The sequence below is a fragment of the Grampus griseus genome (assembly GCF_964374135.1).
Source record: "Grampus griseus genome assembly, chromosome: 12".
Lineage (NCBI taxonomy): Eukaryota > Metazoa > Chordata > Mammalia > Artiodactyla > Delphinidae > Grampus > Grampus griseus.
Genome location: NC_139006.1, coordinates 18,736,108 through 18,756,479, shown reverse-complemented (window position 1 = coordinate 18,756,479; position 20,372 = coordinate 18,736,108). Strand labels below are relative to the sequence as shown.

Below are 20,372 nucleotides of genomic sequence, written 5' to 3'. Positions count from 1 at the left end.
GATGATCATGTGATTTTTGTCCTTTATTCTATGAATGTAGTGAATTACACTGATTGATTTTCATACATTGAACCAGCCTGGGATTCCTGGGATAAATCCCATTTGGTCTTGAAATATAATCCTTTTCATATATTGATGGATTCTAGTTTGCTAGTGTTTTGTTGAGGATTTTTGCCTTTGATTTCATAAAGGATGTTGGCCTGCAGTTTTCTTTTCTTGTGATGTCTTTGTCTGGTATTGGTATTAGGGTACCAGTGGGTCCTCGTACAAGGACCTGCCTTATAGGATGAGTTGAGACGTGTTCCCTCTTCTTCTCTGTTTTAGAAGAGTTTATGAAGTATTGGTATTCATTCTTTGTTAAGTGTTCGGTAGAATTCACTAGTGAAGCTGTCTGTGTCAGAGTTTTCCTTTGTTCTCACTCATGTTTATAAAACCAGTGGCTAGCAAAAGGTTGGATGGGTGTTGGACACCTGGAAATAAGTGTTGGTCAACATGGAATAAGAGAACTTTTTATTTCACTAGGACCTTGATGTGTTCACTGGACAGGCCTTCTGAGCACCTGTACTGACCCATTCCATGGAGTCACAGAGTCAGGTTAACCTCTCTTCTATGTAGTGGGAAGGAAACTGCATCCCCAGGTCTGGGGCAGGGAGGATACACTCACCGTCATCCAGAATGACCAACAGTGGAGCCAGGAGGTCACACATACCCTGGACATAGCCAATATCAATGTGCTGCCAGATGTAGCTACAAGAGAGACACAAGATGCCCAGTGATGGCCCCCACAATATGCCTCTCCAACCCCCTCCTCCTTTACTTCCATCCTGGTTTGGTCCCCATCTCTCACCTGGACCACTCCCTCAACCTCCTGCCTGCATCCCCATCCCCAGTCTCACTCTCTTCAAATATCCTATGCTCAGTCACCAGGGTGTCCTTCTTAAAGCTCAGCTCAAGGAGACCACTACATGCTCAAAAACCCCACTGCATGACAGGACAGTGTCCATACTCCTTAACTGGGGGTGCAAGGAGTTCATAGTTTCCTCCCAATCCCTCTTTACAGTCTCACACTTCACTTCCCAGTGCTTCTTCCCCTCCAGCTGCAGAGGTATTTACCTTTGTACAAATAAAGCATACATTCATGCCGCTGTGCTTTTGTCCCAGCAGCTTCCTCTGCCTGGAATTTCCATCTGTCCCTTAATAATAATAACTAATATTTACTAAGCATTTACCGTATGCTCTGTCCACTATACATGAACTGTATCATTTAATTCTCAAAATAATCATATGAAAAAGTTACTATTATTATCCCATTTCACAGGTAGGGGTAATGAGGCACAGAGAACCAAGTGACATGCACCAGGTCATACACCTAACAATAAACGGTAGAGACAGGATTTGAACCCAGGTGGCCTCACTCCAGAGTATGTGCTCTTAACTTCAGTGCTAAATGATTTATTTCTTCAGTGTCTTCTCTTTTTGCCAAAATTCATCTTGAAGGTCACACCACAGTGAGGCCTTCCGTGATTTCTCCTGGTGCCATACCTAGGTAAAAGTCAGTCTATCCTTCCTTCCCCTCCAGCACTATTTAATTTTAAGGTAGCATGCTATATTAAAGTTAATTATGCTTGTATCTCATCAACTAAATTTTGAGTGGCAGTAATTGCTTGGGAGACCATAAGACAGAATAGTTAAGAGGTGGTATTTATTAATAAGAACGGTTTGAACAGGGTTTGGCAATCCTTTTCTGAGAGGTCCAGATAAGAAGTATTTTCAGCTGTGTAGGCCATATGTTCTCTTTCTCAACTACATAACTTTGCAGAAGCAATCACAGATAATACGCAACCAAATGGGCATAGATAAATTCTAAAAAAAAATTTATTTACAAAAGCAAGTGGTAGGCTGGATTTGGCCCATGGGCTGTAGTAGTAGCTTGCAAACCCCTGAGTTAGAGTATCATGTAAAGAAGTCCAGGGTGCACTGCTGAGTGTAAAAAGCAAGTTGTAGAAAAATAGTTTATAGTATAACCCAACGCAGATAAACATTTTTAAAAAATTAAAACGTGTGCATTCATATTATATTATACTATATATTACATAGTATAACTATATATTATATAGTATAATTACATGCTATATATTTATATAGTTATATAGCATTATATTACATTAAATATTAATTACTATCTAAATATCAATATATTAACATGTGTATATTCATATTATACTATATATTTATATAATTATATACTACATATGAAGCATAACTATATGTTATATAGTATAACACTGTATATTATATAATATACTATCTATTATATATGTGTATATATAGATATCTCATATATATGGCTTGGGAGGATATTCACTAAACTGTTAGCAGTAGTTTCTTCTTCTAGGTGAGTGGCATTAATGACTGGATATAAAAGGAGAAGTTTCTCTTTATACTTTATGAACTTCTGATTTCTTTGGTTGATTCAGGTTTTTAGTAAGCATGGGTTACTTTCATATATCAAGAAATAAAATATTTACTATTTAATGAAAAGTAACAAGTAGCCCCAAATCCTGGCTTAAAGAAATAAAGCAGAGATTCTAGAGTCCGAGAGAAATGGGTGAGTTCCCGTACAGCCACTGCCCACCTGGAGGGACCCTGAGCAATGTGGTACCCCTCTGAGCCTCTATTTCCTCACCTATAAAAGGGGATAACACTTACCTCATAGGCTTGTTGTGAGGACCAAGTGAAATGATGTTAGTAAAGGGCTCAGGACAGTGCCTGGTATACAGTAGGTGCTTAATAAATGCTCTCTATTATTATCATTACTGTAATTTTTATATAATTGTCAGGATGGGCTGGAATGAGATTCAAGGTGGGCATGGTGCCAGCTGCAGAGAGTGCAATTCTAAATGGGCTCCCCGTAGCCCACACCAGTGCCATCCCCTCCCAATCCCTGACTGATCCATCCCCCCCACCCACCCCAGCCACCTGCACATGATGTTCCGTAGCTTCTCCAGGTTGGCGGGTGTGAAGTACCAGTAGTTGCGGTCACACCTCTGCACGTCCTTCTCGATGCGGTGCAGGTTCACCGTGTACAGATCCAGCAGCTCTGGCTGCGGGCCCCCAGGAGGGGAGGAAAAGAACAATTACACCCCAACTCCTCACAGAGGCTGTCTTCCAGAGATTCTCTTTCCTCCTCCTAGCCCTCTCCTGTCATCACTGAAAAAAACTTCCTCTACCTGGACCAGTCAGATGTTCGACTTTATTTTTGTTGCTATTGTTTCCTGAGAAAGCCTCTTTCACTTTGTATGTTGAAAATTCTCTTTTTTTCCTTTATAAAACAACACAATCCTGGGACTTCCCTGGTGGGCCAGCGGTTAAGACTCCACACTCCCAATGCAGGGGGCCCGTGTTTGATCCCTGGTCAGGGAACTAGATCCCGCATGCTGCAACTAAGAGAGCCTGCAGGCTGCAACTAAAGATTCTGCACACCACAATGAAGATCCCGCAAACGGCAATGAAAATCCCGCATGCCGCAACTAAGACCCGGCACAGCCAAATAAAAAAATATATTAAAAAAAAAAACCAAAAAAAATAAAACAACACAATCCTATGAGATGTATAGAATTACTATCCCCATTTTATAGATGAAAAAAGTAAGATTGATATATATGTGTATCTATATGCTACAATATATATGTAGCAAACTAATAAAAAGCAAACAAAGAAATGAAAATACTTCTAGGAAAAACAAAATTTTTTGCAGGGAAAAAAAAACATATACAGGTTACTACATGGATTATGCATTAAATTCGTATAATAATATAACCATCGAACAGTCATTTAACTAAAATTACTATAACCATAGTGAATGGGTGGGGATTGGGACGGTTTCACTCGTGTGGTGGGTGGGGGCGGGGGGGGGAAGGAAGAAGACTGAATCCTCTTCCTCCTCAGTGGGGAGTCAATAGATATCAAAAACTGAAGAAAAACAAAAAAAAGATCAGTAAGTAGCAATACAAGTGTATTATTTACAGACATGAGGGTAAACACCAGATAAGTGGGGCAGAATAAGTAACTACTACTGCCTCTGGGGAGAGCCTAATGGGCAGAGGTGGGGCGCACAACTTCCAGTGTTTGGATCCAGCCTTGTCTGACTGTTTGACTCTTTGTGATAGAAATAAAAAGTCCTTTAAAAGAAAATGGATATACAACACCTGGCCCAGAAAAACCTCCCTTTCAGTTGATGTCCTTTGCTTTGGCCTTTTTGGCAAGAAAGTAAAATATTTAAAAGATACTGGACCTGAGTGTAAATCAGGATGCTCACCATCAAGGTTTCTATTGATCGCTATGGGCTGAGCACAGAGGCCTTGACTCACTAATTCTGAAAACAACTCAGGGAGGAAGGTACAAGATAGATAGGGAAACTGAGGCTCAGAAAGATAAAGTGATGGACCTAAGCTGGGATCTGAACCCAGCACTGTTTGTCTGCAAAGCCTGTGTTCTTTAAGTATTATATTATCTTCTCTCCCAAATGGGTTTCTACAGTGAAACCTTCGTGATGGGAAAAGGCAATGAACCAGAGGTCGTTCTGGATAACTGAGGTTTGTGGGACACTCCCACCCTCCTGAGGCTGCAGAAAATTGAGTGGAGGAGAATCCTGGTGACTTACAGAGTAGGTGACGCCACTAGAAGACACAGGGGATGCCTCGTTGTTGGCAGAAGTGGTCACGGCCAGAGAAGCGAGCACAGGGAAGAGACTTTCCATCTCGGGCTCCTCTGAGAGGTCGTCCTCACTGCCCACCTGGCTCTGCTTCCCTACCTCGATGCCCCTCCAGCCCTCCATCGCAGGGCCCTCCCTTTCGGGCAGAGCTACATCCATACTGCCAGTGATGGACACGAACTCGTCCATGCTCCCGTTGGCCAGGAGGTCGCTCTCCAGGCTGTCCTGAACAGCCAGCTCCTCACGGGGGACCTCATCCCGGGAAGTGGTGGCCTCGCTGCTCTGCCCGTCATCCACACTGCTGTCCCTGGGTCGAATCACCAGTGGGGCAGGGCGCTGGGCGTCCATGACGCTGTCCTCCGTGCTCAGGCTGGGTTCTGAGTGCTCCGAGAGGCCCGAGGAGAAGTTGTGGGAGGAAGGGTGGCCGGAGTCTGGGGAACAGGTGCCATTCACCAGGTTCCCGTTGGGGATCTTGGGCTGCTTCTCCTCCAACCTGCATTCTGCCTCCACCTGCTCCACCTCGTCCACAGACTCGAAGACCTGCAGACCAGGTGCACAAAGACAGATGGACTAGGATGTCTACTGTGGTGCTACTTCCAGCAGCAGCCTGAATATCCATCCACAGGGGACTGGTTCAAATACGGAACATGCCTGCCGGGGAACACTACACAGTCAGTAAAAAGACTGAGGCAGAACAAGGTGTAATATATGCTCCCATGTGTAGAAAATAAAAAACTGCTCCATATGCACACATAAGCGTAGAATAATCCAGAAAGAAACAAGGAAGCATTGCAGTTGACTCTGAGGAAGAATATCTTTTGTCATACAAAATTATGTGCACACAATTTTTTAAAGTAAAAAAATTAGTTAAACACAGAAGGAACAGGCTAAAAAAGCATCCATGGGGTGGACTATTATGGATCAATTTCCAAAATTAGTTAGATGCATATGAAATATCATGGAAAGTCTCCAGGACACATATCTAAGATTTATTTGTGGTTCTTTGTGTCTGTAGGCCATTTCCCGTCAAGGCAGACTGTATAAGATCATGTCCCAAGATCACTTGAAATATTTCTTCTGTGTGGTTATGTCACCAACTTGATTTACTGTTAATTTCATGTGCTTCTGGTTTTAAAAAGATTTCTTTTCGATTAAATTGCTTTTGGAGTTAACTTACCTAACTCCAAAGTCAAAACTAGAAAACAAAGTACATTCAGGGAAATGTAGCTTCTTTCCCTGTGCCCCTCACCCCACTTAAGTAACCATTTGATCAGTTTCTGGTTTATCCTTCCATCATTTTAGAAGACAGATGCAAATACATACATATATTAATATTTCCTCTGTTTATGCAAAAGGTGACATACTTTGCACATTTTTTCACTTTGTTTTTTTCTTTAATATTGAATGAGAATGTGTTAACTTTTCTTTGCACTGAATGAAATGAAAGGCTGTTGAACAATACATCTGATGGTATTTATTTAGAAATTTTAAAAGATTACTAAACATCGCAATATATTACATACTGTCTGTATTTCTGTGTATGTAAAGGCATACAGAAGGGTCTGGAAGGATACACAGCAAATTGAAGATAGCAATGTTATTTCTAGGGAGGGCACGTGGGGATTAGGGATGGTCAAAGCCAAATTTAGTTTTCTCTGTAATATTTTAATTTTTTTAACAGGCAAAAGAGATTCATGTATTACTCGTGTAGGTAAAACTTCAATTTTTAATGCTAGCATAAAAAGCTAAAACAGATCAACCATGAGTGACCTGTATATGAGGGACCTCCAGTCCCATTATTCCAGGTTGGAGGGAGGGGGATGGGTGGGGAGGGGCGGGGCCTCCGGGAGGTCACCTGTGTGCTGCTGCTGGAGTCGCTCTGCAGGCCGATGTTCTGGCGGCCCGAACTGCAGCTCTGGGAGGACTGAGAGAAAAAGGGGTAGATGGCGTGTGGGTGAGGCTGCATCCGGGCTCAGGGTCCCCACATTGAGCTCAGGAGGGGCTGCTGGGCTGGAAGTCAGTAAGTGTGGTCTTATCTCTACCCCTGACTCAGGCAAGTCCCTTCTCAGGGCCTCAGCTTCCTACCTATCAAATAAAAGTGGGGCGGTGGCTCACTCCCTACTCCCTGGAGCCTCCTCGGAGGCCACAGCAGCCACTGGACCTCCACCTCCCACCCACAACCAGAGAACCCCACCTTTAACTGCTCTGCACTTGAGACTTCCAACTAATATTTTAGTCCAACTCAAAGGACTGGTTGTATGCATGTCTATGTTCTACTCCTTCCCTGTATACGTGCTCCTTGCCCTATAACTTCTAGTTTCTGTCTATCCTGATGCTAAGCTTGGCCAAGTGACCTGCTTTGGCCAGTGGGGTGTTAGCAAACTCGACAGGGCAAACACAAAAAAAATGCTTGTGCATTTCTGCTTTCTCTCTTTAAGATCTGCTTTCACTGCGAGAACATGGCCAGGCTAGCCTGCTGGAGGATGAGAAGTGAGGAGCAGGGCCGAGTCACCCCAGATATGTGAGAGGCCAACGAAGATCAACAAACCTTCTAGCTGAGCAGAACTGCCCGGCTGACCCACAGACTCATGAGTAAAAAACATATGTTTACTGTTGGACATCATTGGCTTTGGGGGGTTGTTTGTGACACAGTATTAGTGTGGCAATTGATGGTGGATTTACCACTGGTGAAGGGAATTGACTTTCTTTTCATCCCCTGCTTTGGGATGCTAAACTGGAGATTCTATCAGGACAGATATGTCTGACCTGGTCACTGGAGCATTCTTGACATTCCTGACAGTACCTGGCACATAGTAGGTACTCAACAGCATTTGCTGAACAAATGAAAGTCTAACACTGTGCTGGGGACTTTATATATGCTAGCTTGTTTGAGTGGTACACAAATCTCCCCTATACAAATGATCATTCCCATTTCATAGATGAGGAAACTGAGGCCCAGAAGTAAAGGTGCTTGTCTGAGCCCCAGAGCTAAGAAATGAAGGGGCTGGAGTTTGAAGTCAGGTCTGTCTGACTCCAAAGTCACCTTCCACCTAAAAGCCAGGGGTGAGACTCTGTCCCAAGGCCCCAAACACCCAGCCCTCACCCTTCCTACAACAGCCTGATGGAGCAGAGCCCCGCCCCCTGCTCCCTGAGGGGAGCCACCCGTCACCTCATTGCTGATGGTGGAGTCCCGGTGCATCATCCGGTGCAGGTGGCTGTCCAGGCTGGCCCCCGAAGAGCACTTGGCCAGGGCGGCCGCGTGGGATTCCCGCTCCCTCTGCCGCACAATCGCTTCGCAGCCCAGCCACTCGGACATGGTCTGCGCATAGCAGGCATGCATCTGCTCATCCACCTGCCAAGGCAGATGCACGGTCACCTGGAATGGTGGGATCCCAGGGGACAACCAACCCAACCCAGAAGATGGTGGCTCTGACCTGGGACCCTGAGCCCTAGAAACACCCATCCAACGTTCACGGAGTTAACATCCAACAGACGTTAACTGAACACTATGTGCCAGGCACTGGCTAGGCCCTGGGGATGCACAAAAGTGAGCAAGTCAACTTCTTTCTTTCCATTTTTCCCTCCTTCCTTCCTATCTTCCTTCTTTTATTCATTCATTCATTCATACACTTATTCAAATATTTGTTGACAACCTACTCTGTGCCAGGCAGTATACTAAGCCTTGGGGATACTAAAGTGAGCAGACTGTTCCTTTCCTTCTTTATTACCTTCTTTTCCTTTTTCCTACTTCATTCATTCATTCACTTGTTCATCTAAGTTGATAAGTACCTACTATGTGCTAGGCACCAACCTAGGCATACGAAACATAAGATGAGCAAGATGCCTCATTTGTCCATTCCTCCAGTCACTCAATGCACTTACCAGGGGCCTCCCAGGTGCCCAGCATGGGGGTAGGTGCTGAGAACACAAAGATGAATAAAAGTGACCCTTTCCTTTACTTACAGCAATGGCTTTAGAGAAGGGCCACAGGTTTCTAGTGTTTCCCTTGTGAGATTTCAGCAGAGAAGATTGGAGCTTACTTCATTTCTGTGTTGCACAGCCCAGGTAACTGAGGTTCTGAATCTGCCAGACCTCTGGGCACAAGTGGGGCAGACAAGCTGGTGAAAGGGTGTGAGGGGGCAGGAAGGAGAAGAGGGAGGGCAGGGAGCCTGCCCCATGCCAGGGTTAGGAGGGGCGGGCGTCCTTTAGCTAGTCAGGACTTCCAGAGAGAGGCTCTGGGTCCACCCTGCCCAAGCCTGTCATGGGCAGCTCCCTCCCACTGACCTCCCGAAGACTCATCCAAGCCCACCTCCCTGTTCCCACTGCCATCCTAGGCTAGGCTTCCAGGACCCCTCACACAGATGACCTTCTTTCCTGGTGCCTGCTTGTCCCAGCCTGGCCCCTCCTGTCCATCTCCCACTCGGCAGTCTTCCTCCTGTTTCCTCTCCAGCCCTGCTTCTCACTGCTGCCCCCACCCCCCTCATCCTTTATGTCCGCACGCCCTTCCACCCCTCCCCACACAAATGCACACAGACACACACACATCGCATCATGCAGGCATCTCTCTTCCTAGAAGCCCTTCCTCAGTCTCCTCGCCTAGAAAGCAACCTCTTCAAAGAATTCAGGTAGGCTTCTGCCCGGTGGAGGTGCCTCCTCTGTGCTCTTAAAGCCCCTGAGTTTGCCTCCATCTGATTTTGCATGAACCCCCCTAAACTGGCAAAGACCTTATCTAATGCACCTCTGGGTTCCCAGTCCCGAGCACGGGGCCTGCCACACCGGAATCCTCATGCTGGTCCTGAGATCATTTTCGACAGCTCGTGGCACAGCCTCAGCATACGGAACCACAGTGTGCGAAAGTCTCCATATTCAACTTTTCTGATTATGAGGAAGGCCAGTCTGGCACTTTAATCCATCCTTAATACCTTATAATCTCCCTTCTAAACAAAGAGAGAGCGGCCTCAGGCAGCCTGTGACATCTAGGTAGAACTGAATTATTTCATTTTGTCACATTCTATTTATTTTTGGAGTTTCCTTCTCTTTTGGCAAGTCATATTGGTTTTCCATTGATGGCAGGGATATAAAATGCCTTTTTAAGTAAGTTATATAAATTTTTAAGTGAATCAATTCAGAGACAAATACTTAGTAAATCGTAGCACGGATGGTACACAGACATGGAGTGTAAAGTATGAGTGGGTTTTGAAAACTCAGTATGAATAAAAGAATGTAAAATATCTCACTAATAATTTTTATATTGAGTACATGCTGAAATGGTAATATATTGGATATACTGGGTTAAATAAAATGTTATTAATTTCACCCTGATAAAATGACATAGAAACACACACACACACACACACACACACACACACACACACACAGAGGAGCGGATGCAAAAACTAATGAAATCCTAGGTTGTACTGTACCAATGTTAATGTTCTGTTTTTTTGTTTTTGGGGGTTTTTTTGGCTGCGAGGCCTTTGGGATCTCGGTTCCCTGACCAGGGATCGAACCCAGGGCCCCGGCAGTGAGAGTGCCGAGTCCTTACCACTGGACCGCCAGGGAATTTCCTTAATATGCTGGTTTTGATAATACACTATATATAATAGTTCTATAAGATGTTTCCATTGGGGGAAACAGCGTGATGGGTACCTAGGACCTCTGCATCACAACTTTTGCAACTTGGCATGAACTTAAAATTATGTTAAAATTAAAACTTTAAAAATATTAATTGTGTCTGTTTCTTTTTACTTTTTAAAATGTAACTACTAAAACATTTAAAATTCCATATGTGCTACAGTAATGAAGACAGTATGGTATTACCTGAAGATTACTAATTATAGTGTGGCATTAGATCAAAGGCACAGAATAGAGAATCCAGAAATAGATGCCACTCTATAAGCCCCACTGATTTTTTCTCCTTCACTTTTTTTAAAATTGAGGTATAGTTGATTCACAATATTATGTAAGTTTCAGGTGTACAACACAGTGATTCACAGTTTTTAAAGGTTATACTCCATTCATAGTTACTATAAAATATTGGCTCTATTCCCTGTGCTGTACAATATATCCTTGTAGCTTATTTATTTTATACATAGTAGTTTGTACCTCTTAATCCCCACCTCTATCTTGCCCCTCCCCTCTTCCCTCTTCCCACTGGTAACAATTAGTTTGTTCCCTATATCTGTGAGTCTCTTTCTTTTTTGTTCCATTCACTAGTTTGCTTTATTTTTTAGATTCCAAGTATAAGTGATATCATACAGTATTGGTCTTTCTCTGCCTGACATTTCACTAAGCATAATACCCTCCAAGTTCATCCATGTTGTTGCAAATGTACCCCAAATGATTTTTCACAAAGGTGCAGAAGCAGTTCAATGGAGGAAGGATAGCCTTTTCAACAAATGGTGCTGAAGCAATTGGACATCCAGAGGCAAAACCCAAACCAAACCAAACCAACAAACAAAAACTCTTGACTTAAATGACACACCATATCCAAAGATGAACTCAAAATGGATCATGGACATTTTAGGAAAAAATAGGAGAAAAACTCTTCAGGATTTGGGGCTGAGCAAAAAATTATTAATCTTGACACCTGAAGTACAATCCCTCAGAGGGAAAATTGATACACTGAACCTCCTCAAAAATCTAAAAATTTGTTCTGCAAAAGACCCTGTTAAGAAGACAAAAAGACAAGGTACAGACTGGGGGAATATATTTGCAAATGACATATATGACAAAGAATTAATATCTAGAGCATAAAAAGAACTCCCAAACTCAACCATAAAAAAATGAAACAATTCAACAAGAAAATGAACAGAAGCCATGATCTGACATTTCACTGAAGATTCACAGATGGCAAGTGAGCACGTGAAAAGATGTTCAGTATCACTAGTCAATTGGGAAACGCAAATTAAAACCACAATGAAATACCACGTACACATTCCTGTAAGTGGCTAACATAAAAACTAGTGATAACACTGGTGAGGATGCAGGTGTGGATCGCTCCTACAGTGCTAGCGGGAAGATAAAATGGTACAGCCACTGCAGAAGTTTGGTGGTTTCTTATAAAACAAAACAAAGTGTGAACTACCATGGGGCCCAGCAACTGCCTTCGAGCATTTATTCCACCTTATGCTCACATGGAAACCTGTATATGAAGGTTCACTGCAGCTTTATTTGTGATCACCAAAAAACTGGAAACAACCTGCCTATCCATCAACAGGTGGAGTTAAACTGTGGTCCATCCATACTGTGGAACACTACTCAGCCGTAAAAAGGAATCAAGAACTGATACGCACAGCAACTTGGGTGAGCTGCTACAGATTTACACTGAGTGGAAAAGGTCAATCCCCAAAGGTTATACATGGTACGATTCCATTTCTACAACATTCTGGAAACGACAAAGTTATAGAAACAGAGAATAGATCAGTGGTTGTCAGGGGTTAGGGATGGGAGTGAGTGGGAGGGAGGGAGGTTTGGCTATAAAAGGACACGAGGACCCTAGTAGCACTGGAAATGTTCAGTATGTTGACTGTGGTGGTGATACACAAACCCACACGTGTGATAAAATTGTAGAGAACTAAATAGACACACACACGAGTACAAGTAAAATGGAAAGCCTGATTAAGATTGATATATATATATATATACACACACACATACATATGTATAAGGATGTATTATACAGCACAGGGAATATGGTCAATTTTTATAATAACTATAAATGGAGTATAATCTATAAAAATTTTGAATCACTATGTTGAACACCTGAAACTAATATAATATTGCAAATAAACTATCTCTCAATTAAAAATATATACATATTTATTGTAAACAACAAAAAAGAAATGCAATAAAATATGGACTTTAATGTAAAAATAAAGATTGATACATTGCCAGTATATCTACGTCAATGTCAATACCCTGGCTGTGATATTATAGTTTTGCAAGAAGTTACCACTGGGGGAAGTTGGATAAAGGATGAGATATCTCTGCGTTATTTCTTACAAGTGCATGTGAATCTATCACTACCTCAAAATGAAAAAGTTATTCAAAAAAAATGACATCTGTGGCGTTTGTTGTGTTTCTATTGGACTGTGCTGCCCCCAAGCTTCCTGACTCCCCAACATCTCCCTGCCCCACCTTGGTCCACCATGGGACCAGAGCTCCCCCAGCCCCACATTACCTGGGTCTTCTTGCTGCCAAAGACCCCACTGCCCATCAGGGGTAACCAACCTCCTTCCGTTCTGTTTCTGTCATCCCAAACTGGTAGTGGCCCAGGAGGAAGGGCCACACGGCTTTGCGGATCTCTGGCTGGATGCCCCCGTAGTAGATGAGACGCAGCAGCTCCCGCTCCTGGTAACTCTGTGGTAGGTGCGGGGAAACAAAGGATTTGCTCAACAGGAAACCAGGGGATGGACTCTGTGACCCAGCAGTCCCGCTTCTCAGACTTAGCCCTCAGTGATCATGCTGTGAACAAGCAAAGCCACATGGGCCCAGATATCCATCGCAGCATCATACAATAAAGCAAAACCCCAGGAACCCCCATAACTGCCCACCAATGGGGGAATGCTGCATCCCTACATGGGAATACCACACGGAGAGTAACTGGGCAGCAGGCGCATTTATGAGAACCTACATAAAAGGACGTTCAGTGTATATTGTTAAGTGTAAAAAATAAGATGCAGAATAGGTCGAGGGTGAACCCATTTTTGTAAAAAACAAAAACAAACCCCAAAGGTCAGAATATAATGAATTAACATTTCTACTTAATTTTTAGTCAATTTTGTGTACTGTGCTTATTGGGGAATATTATCTCGGAGTTATTAATCTTGACTCAGCACTAAGAAAATTGTTTTAAAGCGAATTAAACCAAAAAGGAACCATTTCCATCTGATTCTTCGTACACTAATAGCTTTTGTGCACACAAGAATGACTTTAGCAACTGTTTGTTGTACTGTGGAATAGATTTGTCCTCTTTCTTTTTAAAAATTCATTTCCAGGCAAAGGCTTTGCAGATACAATTTGTCAAGCAGTCACGCTGGGGGACCAGAGGGTCCTATCTGTGTGTGTGTGTGTGTGTGTGTGTGTGTGTGTAAAGTGCCAATGACTGCCAGAAGGTTACCCTGAAGGGAACTAGGGTCCTGTTTCCTCCCACCTCTTTACTTCACATTATAAAATTAAAAGCATGTTTCATTTCTTAACACTAGTCTTAAATGTACCCAACCACAATGGCAAAACCAGCCATTTTGTTCCTGTTAGGAATTTTTATTCATATTGTATTGACAGCCTTGTCAATGCTGTATAAAAATTAGGGAGCTATTTGGGGCTGAGGCTGTGAACGCTTCATCAAAAATCTGTGTTCTCTTCTCCCGGAGTCCATAGCGGGACTCCATTTCCCAGCCTCCCTTGCAGGTAGGTGTGGCCAGGCGACTGGGTTCTGGCCAAAAGGATGTAAGAGGAAGTGATGTAATCCATTTTCAAGCCAGGGCTTTGAAGAAGCGGGTGTACTCCCTTCACGCTTTCCATTTCCCCTCTGCTGGCTGGAAGCAGATGACCACAAGGCCCCAGAAGATGGTGGGGCCACAAGACTGAGAGATCCCTGACCCTCTAGAGGGAGGAGAGATGCCCACTCACCAGGAATGCCCACCCAGGACTGTTAAGTGAGCAATAAATACACCTCTATGGTGTCAAGCAACTAAAATAGCAGGGACTATGTGTTACTGCAGTGCAGTCCTCCCTGACACAACGATGCAACCAAGCAGATTGTGAAAGGGTTGGAGGAGTGTTAGATGAAATATATTCATTTTTGACTATTTATTGTTTCAGCCAATTTGTCCTTAGGATACTGCCTCCCAAACTGGGGAGATTGCGAGGAGCATTGGGGGAACTTTCTTCTCTTTTTTTTGGCCACAGTACGCAGCCCATGGGATCTTAGTTCCCTGACCAGGCATCGAACCCGGGCCTTTGGCAGTGAAAGCACGGAGTCCTAACCACTGGACTGCCAGGGAATTCCCTGGGGAAGGGGAACTTTCAAAATATAAATTCTTGGGCTCCACTCTTAGAGGTGCTCAATCAGTAAAGCTGGAGCCCCTGGAGTGGAGCCCAGAAGTCTATAAATCTTTCGAATTCCTCAGGAAATGTGCACTCACTCTCACAGACTGCCAGGGATTATGAACACTATAACCTTTCAAGAAAGGTAAGCTGGCATATCTATTTAAATTTAAAATGGACATCAAACAGTTACATTTCTAGGACTCTACCCTCAAAATAAGAGAACTAGTACAGAAAGGTATATGCTTATAAAGATGTTAACTGCAGCACTGTTTGAAATAATTAAAAAAAAAAGAAAAAGGAACAGCCCAGATGTCCATCATTAGAGGAAGATTTGACTAAATTATGGTCCACCCACATATAAGGTGCTAAGGTTCTAACGTGTAATAGTTTACTTAGAGATCTGAAAGATGCCTTTGATATAAAAGTAAGTTGGTCACTTAAAATATGTTACCTCATTAAAAAAATGAGTTTCAGTTTTATCTATATAGACGTATCTGTGGATGTATAAGTATGGGAAATGTATAACAGGGTCTACACCAAACTGATACTATTCATTAATTCAGGGGATCAGAACTAGGGGGGTGCAGCAGAGAGATCATATTTAAAAACTTAAAAAAAATTCTGTACACCTGTGTTCTGCATTCTTTGAATCGTTACAGTAAGAAGGCATTCCTCCTGTAACTTAGAAAAACAACTATTTCTGGCAAAAAAAGAAAACCACCCTTCTGCTTGTCCAGGTTTGGGAATCAGTTTGTTTTTCCCACTGAGTCTCCTGGCATCCCCAGATTAATACACAGAATGGCACCTTCCCCCAACGTGGGGAAGCCAGGCTGAGCCAGGTGCTCACCAGCTTGGCGCTCCCCAGGGAGGAGGGATGCAGCTGACGGAGCCACCGCATTTACCCAGCATGAAGGAAATGGGTATCTCCTCTGAAAGCCTGCACTTGGCAGCAAACCAGTATTTCTTAGAGTGGATTCTGCCTTCCACCATAGGTGGTACTTTTCCAACGAAGGTCCCTGTGGCCACATACATTGGAAGGAACGTTCCATATGCTCTCCCACACTCCCCCAATTTCCTGAGCGTGACAAGCATATCAGCATAGCCAAGGCTCTGACAAGTCCTGCAGGATACAGAAAGCTGTTTAAGCTTGTTTCCCAAATTATTTCTCCATGAAACTCTTCTCACACATAAACATTTCCCTTCCAGGAATATTTGTACTCTAATAAGAAAATCTTAGAAATCTATCTCCAGGTGAAATAGCTAATGGTAGAATTCTCGAGCCCTAAGACAAAGATGAGAGAAAGGGGTTTCATGTAGTGGCGGGTTTCCTTGGTCCAGCTGCCTCCCTCTAACTTAGCTACTCTCATCATTCTAAGTAGCCAACTGGACTGTAAATTCTTCTGGCCGGGAAGTCACAGCACATCATACAGGACCAAGCATACAGCTGATGCTTAATAAATGCTTACTGGCTGACTCATTCTTTACTCCTTCCAGACAAACATATGTATTTTCCACCCTCCCTGATCCTCATCCCAATGGGCAGAAGCAGGCTGTGGGTGTTGGAACTCTCGAGGAGGGGACCTTCAATTTGTGTATGGAGAACCCAAGGATGTCACAACACCTGAGTCCCCACGCAGGTGCGTCTATTCCTCAGATGATAAGAAGTCCCCCCTTAGTCTCTGTCCCCGCAAAGTCTCTGCCCCACGGCAGGCCGAGCCAGGCCAAGCCTTACTGTGCTGTCCTGCAGGTACTGCTCCCAGATCTCGGCCGTCAGCCCGTGTCCAGCATCGCAGGGCAAGTCCGGAGACACGATCATGTGATTGACCAGGGCTGACAGGTGGGTCCTCACAGTGGACAGGTGTCTGCAGTAGGCAAGCCCTACCGGGGAGGAAGGAAAAGTGTCATTGTCCACCATCCAACACCCCCTGCCTTGTCTCACGGAGTCTCCAAAGTACTGTCCTACCCGCAATCTGATTGAACCCTCGTGACCAGCAAACTGTCATTATCCTCCTTTTCCAGATAAGAAAGGTGAGGCTCGGAGAGGCAAAGTCACTTGCTGGCTTAACTGCTTAACAGCCCTGTGACCCTGGGGAAGTCATGTCACCTTTCTCAGCCCCAGCACCTCCTCTGCTGGAAACCAAGGCATTTAATTCACAGGCTGGAGGCAGGAAGAGGCCAGTGACTCCACGGGCTTGCTGTGCCCTGGGGTGCCTCCAATCCATACCAAGAGAAAGAGAATGGGAGAGAGGGGATGACTCGTTCAAACTGCAGCGGGATAAAGAAGGCCCTGGCCAATCAGTAGCTGGGGAGATGCGGAGGGCACTGGTTTGCTTTCAAAGATGGCCCTGGCCCTTCGAGCAATTCCCACCAACTTGCCCCCCTTCATTTGCTCCACCCTGGGTGCCGGGTCCACAGGAAGCACTCAGCCGGTGCTGGCCTATGTGCGCTTTGACCATGCCCGTTCCTTCTGGCTACCGACCCCCAACTCATCCTCGAGTCCCAGAGAGGACCCTGGACCATCTGGAGCCTGAGGACTCACCCCTACCAACAACAGGGGTAATCATGATGATTACGATGAGGATGATATGATAGCTAACATTTACATAGCACACTCTGTTCAGGGAGCTGTTCCCAGAGCTTACGTAACTTAGTTGATTCTCACTACAACCCTGTGAAGCAGGCACTCTTACTGCGCCCATCTTATAGGTGGGGAAACTGAGGCACAGTCTGCGTGCATCACTTGCCCAGGTCACGTTGCTAGGTGTTGAGCTGGGATTTGAATGCAGACTGTCTGGCTCCAGAACCTGGGCTCTCAACCATCATCAGGGAGGAGCCACACCATGTGATGACATCAAGACCCATCTCAACCCCCAACCCTTCTACCAGGAAGCTCTTCCATTGTGGTTCCATAAATACTCACCCAATGCCTTCTTCACACCAGGCCCTGCATTAGGCACTAGGGATGGTAGTAACAGAACAGGCAAAAACCTTGATCTTGGGGAGCTCATGCTTTCCCTGTTTCTCCAGGCCGATACGACCTGCACTGTTTTTTCGCAGGCCCCAGCAGGATATACTAACACTTCCCTAGAATCCCTGAAATACACACATTGTACCTTCCCCATCTAGGCTGTGAGACAGGGGAAATAAAACCTGCTAAGAATCAAAATAGCAGAGTGGAAAAAACAGAGGCTTTGCCACCAGGCAGGCCTGGGCTTGAGTCCCAGCTCTGTCGCTTATTAGCCGTGTAACCTTGGGCAAGTCACTTTGCCTCTCTGTGCCTCAGTTTCCTCATCTGTTAATTGGAAATAATCAGAGCACCTGTATTACGAATTTAGTTTTTAAGTTTTGGGGAAGGGATCAGGCCATCTTACTCTTCTGCTCCTGCCTATAGGAGAAGGGGACTGACACTTACTGAGCACCGACTGCATGCAATGCCAGGTGCTAGGGGCTTTATACACGCTTTCCATTCAATCCTGAAAACAAACCCTCTAAGGTGGGCACTGGAGATGCAATGGTGATTAAACCAAACCCCTTCCAGCAAGTGTTCACTGCCTCCCCTTAGGACCAAGGGAGACATTTTATGCCCAATCTGTAAATGAGGAAATTGAGGCTAAGAAAGGTTAATGTAACTTCACCAAAACTAGACACCTAGGAACTAGGAGTCAGGCTCCTTCCCCTGATATTGATGGCATGCAGTAGGCACTGAATAAATGCTCCCTGGAGACCACAATGGCAAATAAGGCCAATACGCACATCCATAGAAAGCTCTGGAAAGAATCTGGTACTTCATATTGTCACAGAGAAGCTTCAAGGGAGCCCTGTAGGAAGAAAGGAAGGGAAAGAAAGACACTTAGTACAGATCCACACATAGCCCAGGTTTGCTGGAGAGGAGCATAACTCGTTATCTCTAGGGAGCAGATTACAACCAGCCAGTCAAGTAGACTGGGGGTGTTACTGTTTCTATCTACACAGCATCACTGCCCCTTCCTCTGCTATCAGCTTGGGAGTTACCTCCTCCCCAACTCTGTCCCTAAGGTTTGGGTAGAGCTGATTCTACCCAGTACATGACTCAGCTTGGAGTCACAGTTATTGGGTCGGGGGTGGGGGGCAGTGTCACATGATCCAACCTGGGCCAATGAAAATCAGCCCTGGAACTTTTGTTGGAACTACTAGAAAACAGACACTCTTTTCTCTGCTTGAGTTCCTAAGCCAGTGGGATGTAGGGCAGCAGCTGCTGGGATCCGTTTTTACTACTGCACAGGAAGGGCCAGCTTGAGAATGAAACCATCATAGACACAAGCAGAGCCAAGAGCCAAAGAAACAGACATCCCTCTGTGGAGCATCTCGATCCAGCCATGCCTGAAGCCACCATACCTCTGGATGTCTCAGTTCTATCAAGAGATTTTCATTTGCACCAGTTTGAAGTGGGTTTCTTTCAGCAGCAGAAAGTGTTTTGACATCTTTTTATTTTTTGATTGGAGTATGGTTGCTTTTCAATGTTGTGTTAGCCTCCACTGCACAACAAAATGAATCAGCCATACATACACAGCCACATGTCCGACTTCTAAAGTGACCCCGCTGAACCAAAGTGGAGCCAGACTGCGATTCGGACTCTGGCTGACTGCGAAGGCGGTAATGCCTCAGAGCTTCTCCTTGCATGGGAATTTGCGGGGGTGGGGGTGGGGGAACTGCTTTGGCTGAAAGAAGGCCTCAGAATTGATGGAGAAAACAGGACTGCTGAAGGTAGCGTTGTGCATTCTTGGAGAAAACAGAGTGGAGGAATATTACACCCGTTAAAAACCCAGCGAGACTGGGAAGGAGGCATGGCTGAAGTCCTCCAGTTATGCACGTGGAGGCATTAAACATTAAAGTCACCCTCTTTGTGCCCTCAGGCTGGTGAGGCTTGGCTTCCTCGGGTTACATAAGGACAGCACCACACTGACAGCTGCCCCACAGTGGCCTTGGCCATCTGCAAGGTGGTGAGTTCCCTATCATTACAGACGTGGAAGCAGATACTATGAGAGGTACTAGGTTAGAGCAGCATTTGTCAATTGTCCATATGCACCATCATCACAGAATCACTTGGGGTTTCTCCAGCATGTGGATTCCTAGGTCCTGCACAGACCTACTCAGTCACGATCTCCAGTAAGTGGTCCAGGAAGCAGTACGTGATGCCCAAAGTGATTCTGATGCCTATGAAAATGTGAGAATCTCTGGTCATTTCAGTGCTTCTCGAGCTTAAAAGTACACACGCGATCTTGGGACCTTGTTAAATGCAGAATCAGCTTCAGTAGGTCTGGCGTGAAGGACAGAGAATCTGCTCGGGTGATGGTACTGCTGGCGCGGAGACCACACCCTGAAGGCCAGGAAGTAAGTATATGGCTTTATCTGATGCTGGCCCCCATTTACACGCCCATGACTGAAGACTGGACCGCCCACTGGGACAGAGGCCCAGCAAGGAAAAAAGAATTCCATTCTCCCAGGCCAGGCCAGGCGGGGTCAATGGGAAACATGACCAGTCTCAGGAATGGGCTGCGTAGTTCCAAGGAGACAAAGCCCTGTGGGCAAGGAGAGAGGTGATCTGGGGATTTAACTTTATGCAATA

At 44.8% G+C, this 20,372-nt stretch overlaps 1 protein-coding gene across 2 annotated transcripts in view; it reads right to left on the bottom strand.

Annotated features, from left to right (window-relative positions):
• SGSM1 (small G protein signaling modulator 1) overlaps positions 1 to 20,372 on the bottom strand; it is a 75,681-nt gene that overhangs the window by 8,499 nt on the left and 46,810 nt on the right. For both annotated transcript variants that reach the window (XM_082668458.1, XM_082668459.1), the window contains 8 exons: positions 18,521 to 18,585; positions 16,500 to 16,645; positions 12,947 to 13,075; positions 7,884 to 8,066; positions 6,570 to 6,638; positions 4,664 to 5,254; positions 2,980 to 3,104; positions 665 to 747 (listed from right to left, as the gene is read on the bottom strand). In XM_082668458.1, coding sequence (XP_082524584.1) covers positions 665 to 747; positions 2,980 to 3,104; positions 4,664 to 5,254; positions 6,570 to 6,638; positions 7,884 to 8,066; positions 12,947 to 13,075; positions 16,500 to 16,645; positions 18,521 to 18,585 — 1,391 coding nt within the window. The remainder of the gene's footprint in view (positions 1 to 664; positions 748 to 2,979; positions 3,105 to 4,663; positions 5,255 to 6,569; positions 6,639 to 7,883; positions 8,067 to 12,946; positions 13,076 to 16,499; positions 16,646 to 18,520; positions 18,586 to 20,372) is intronic.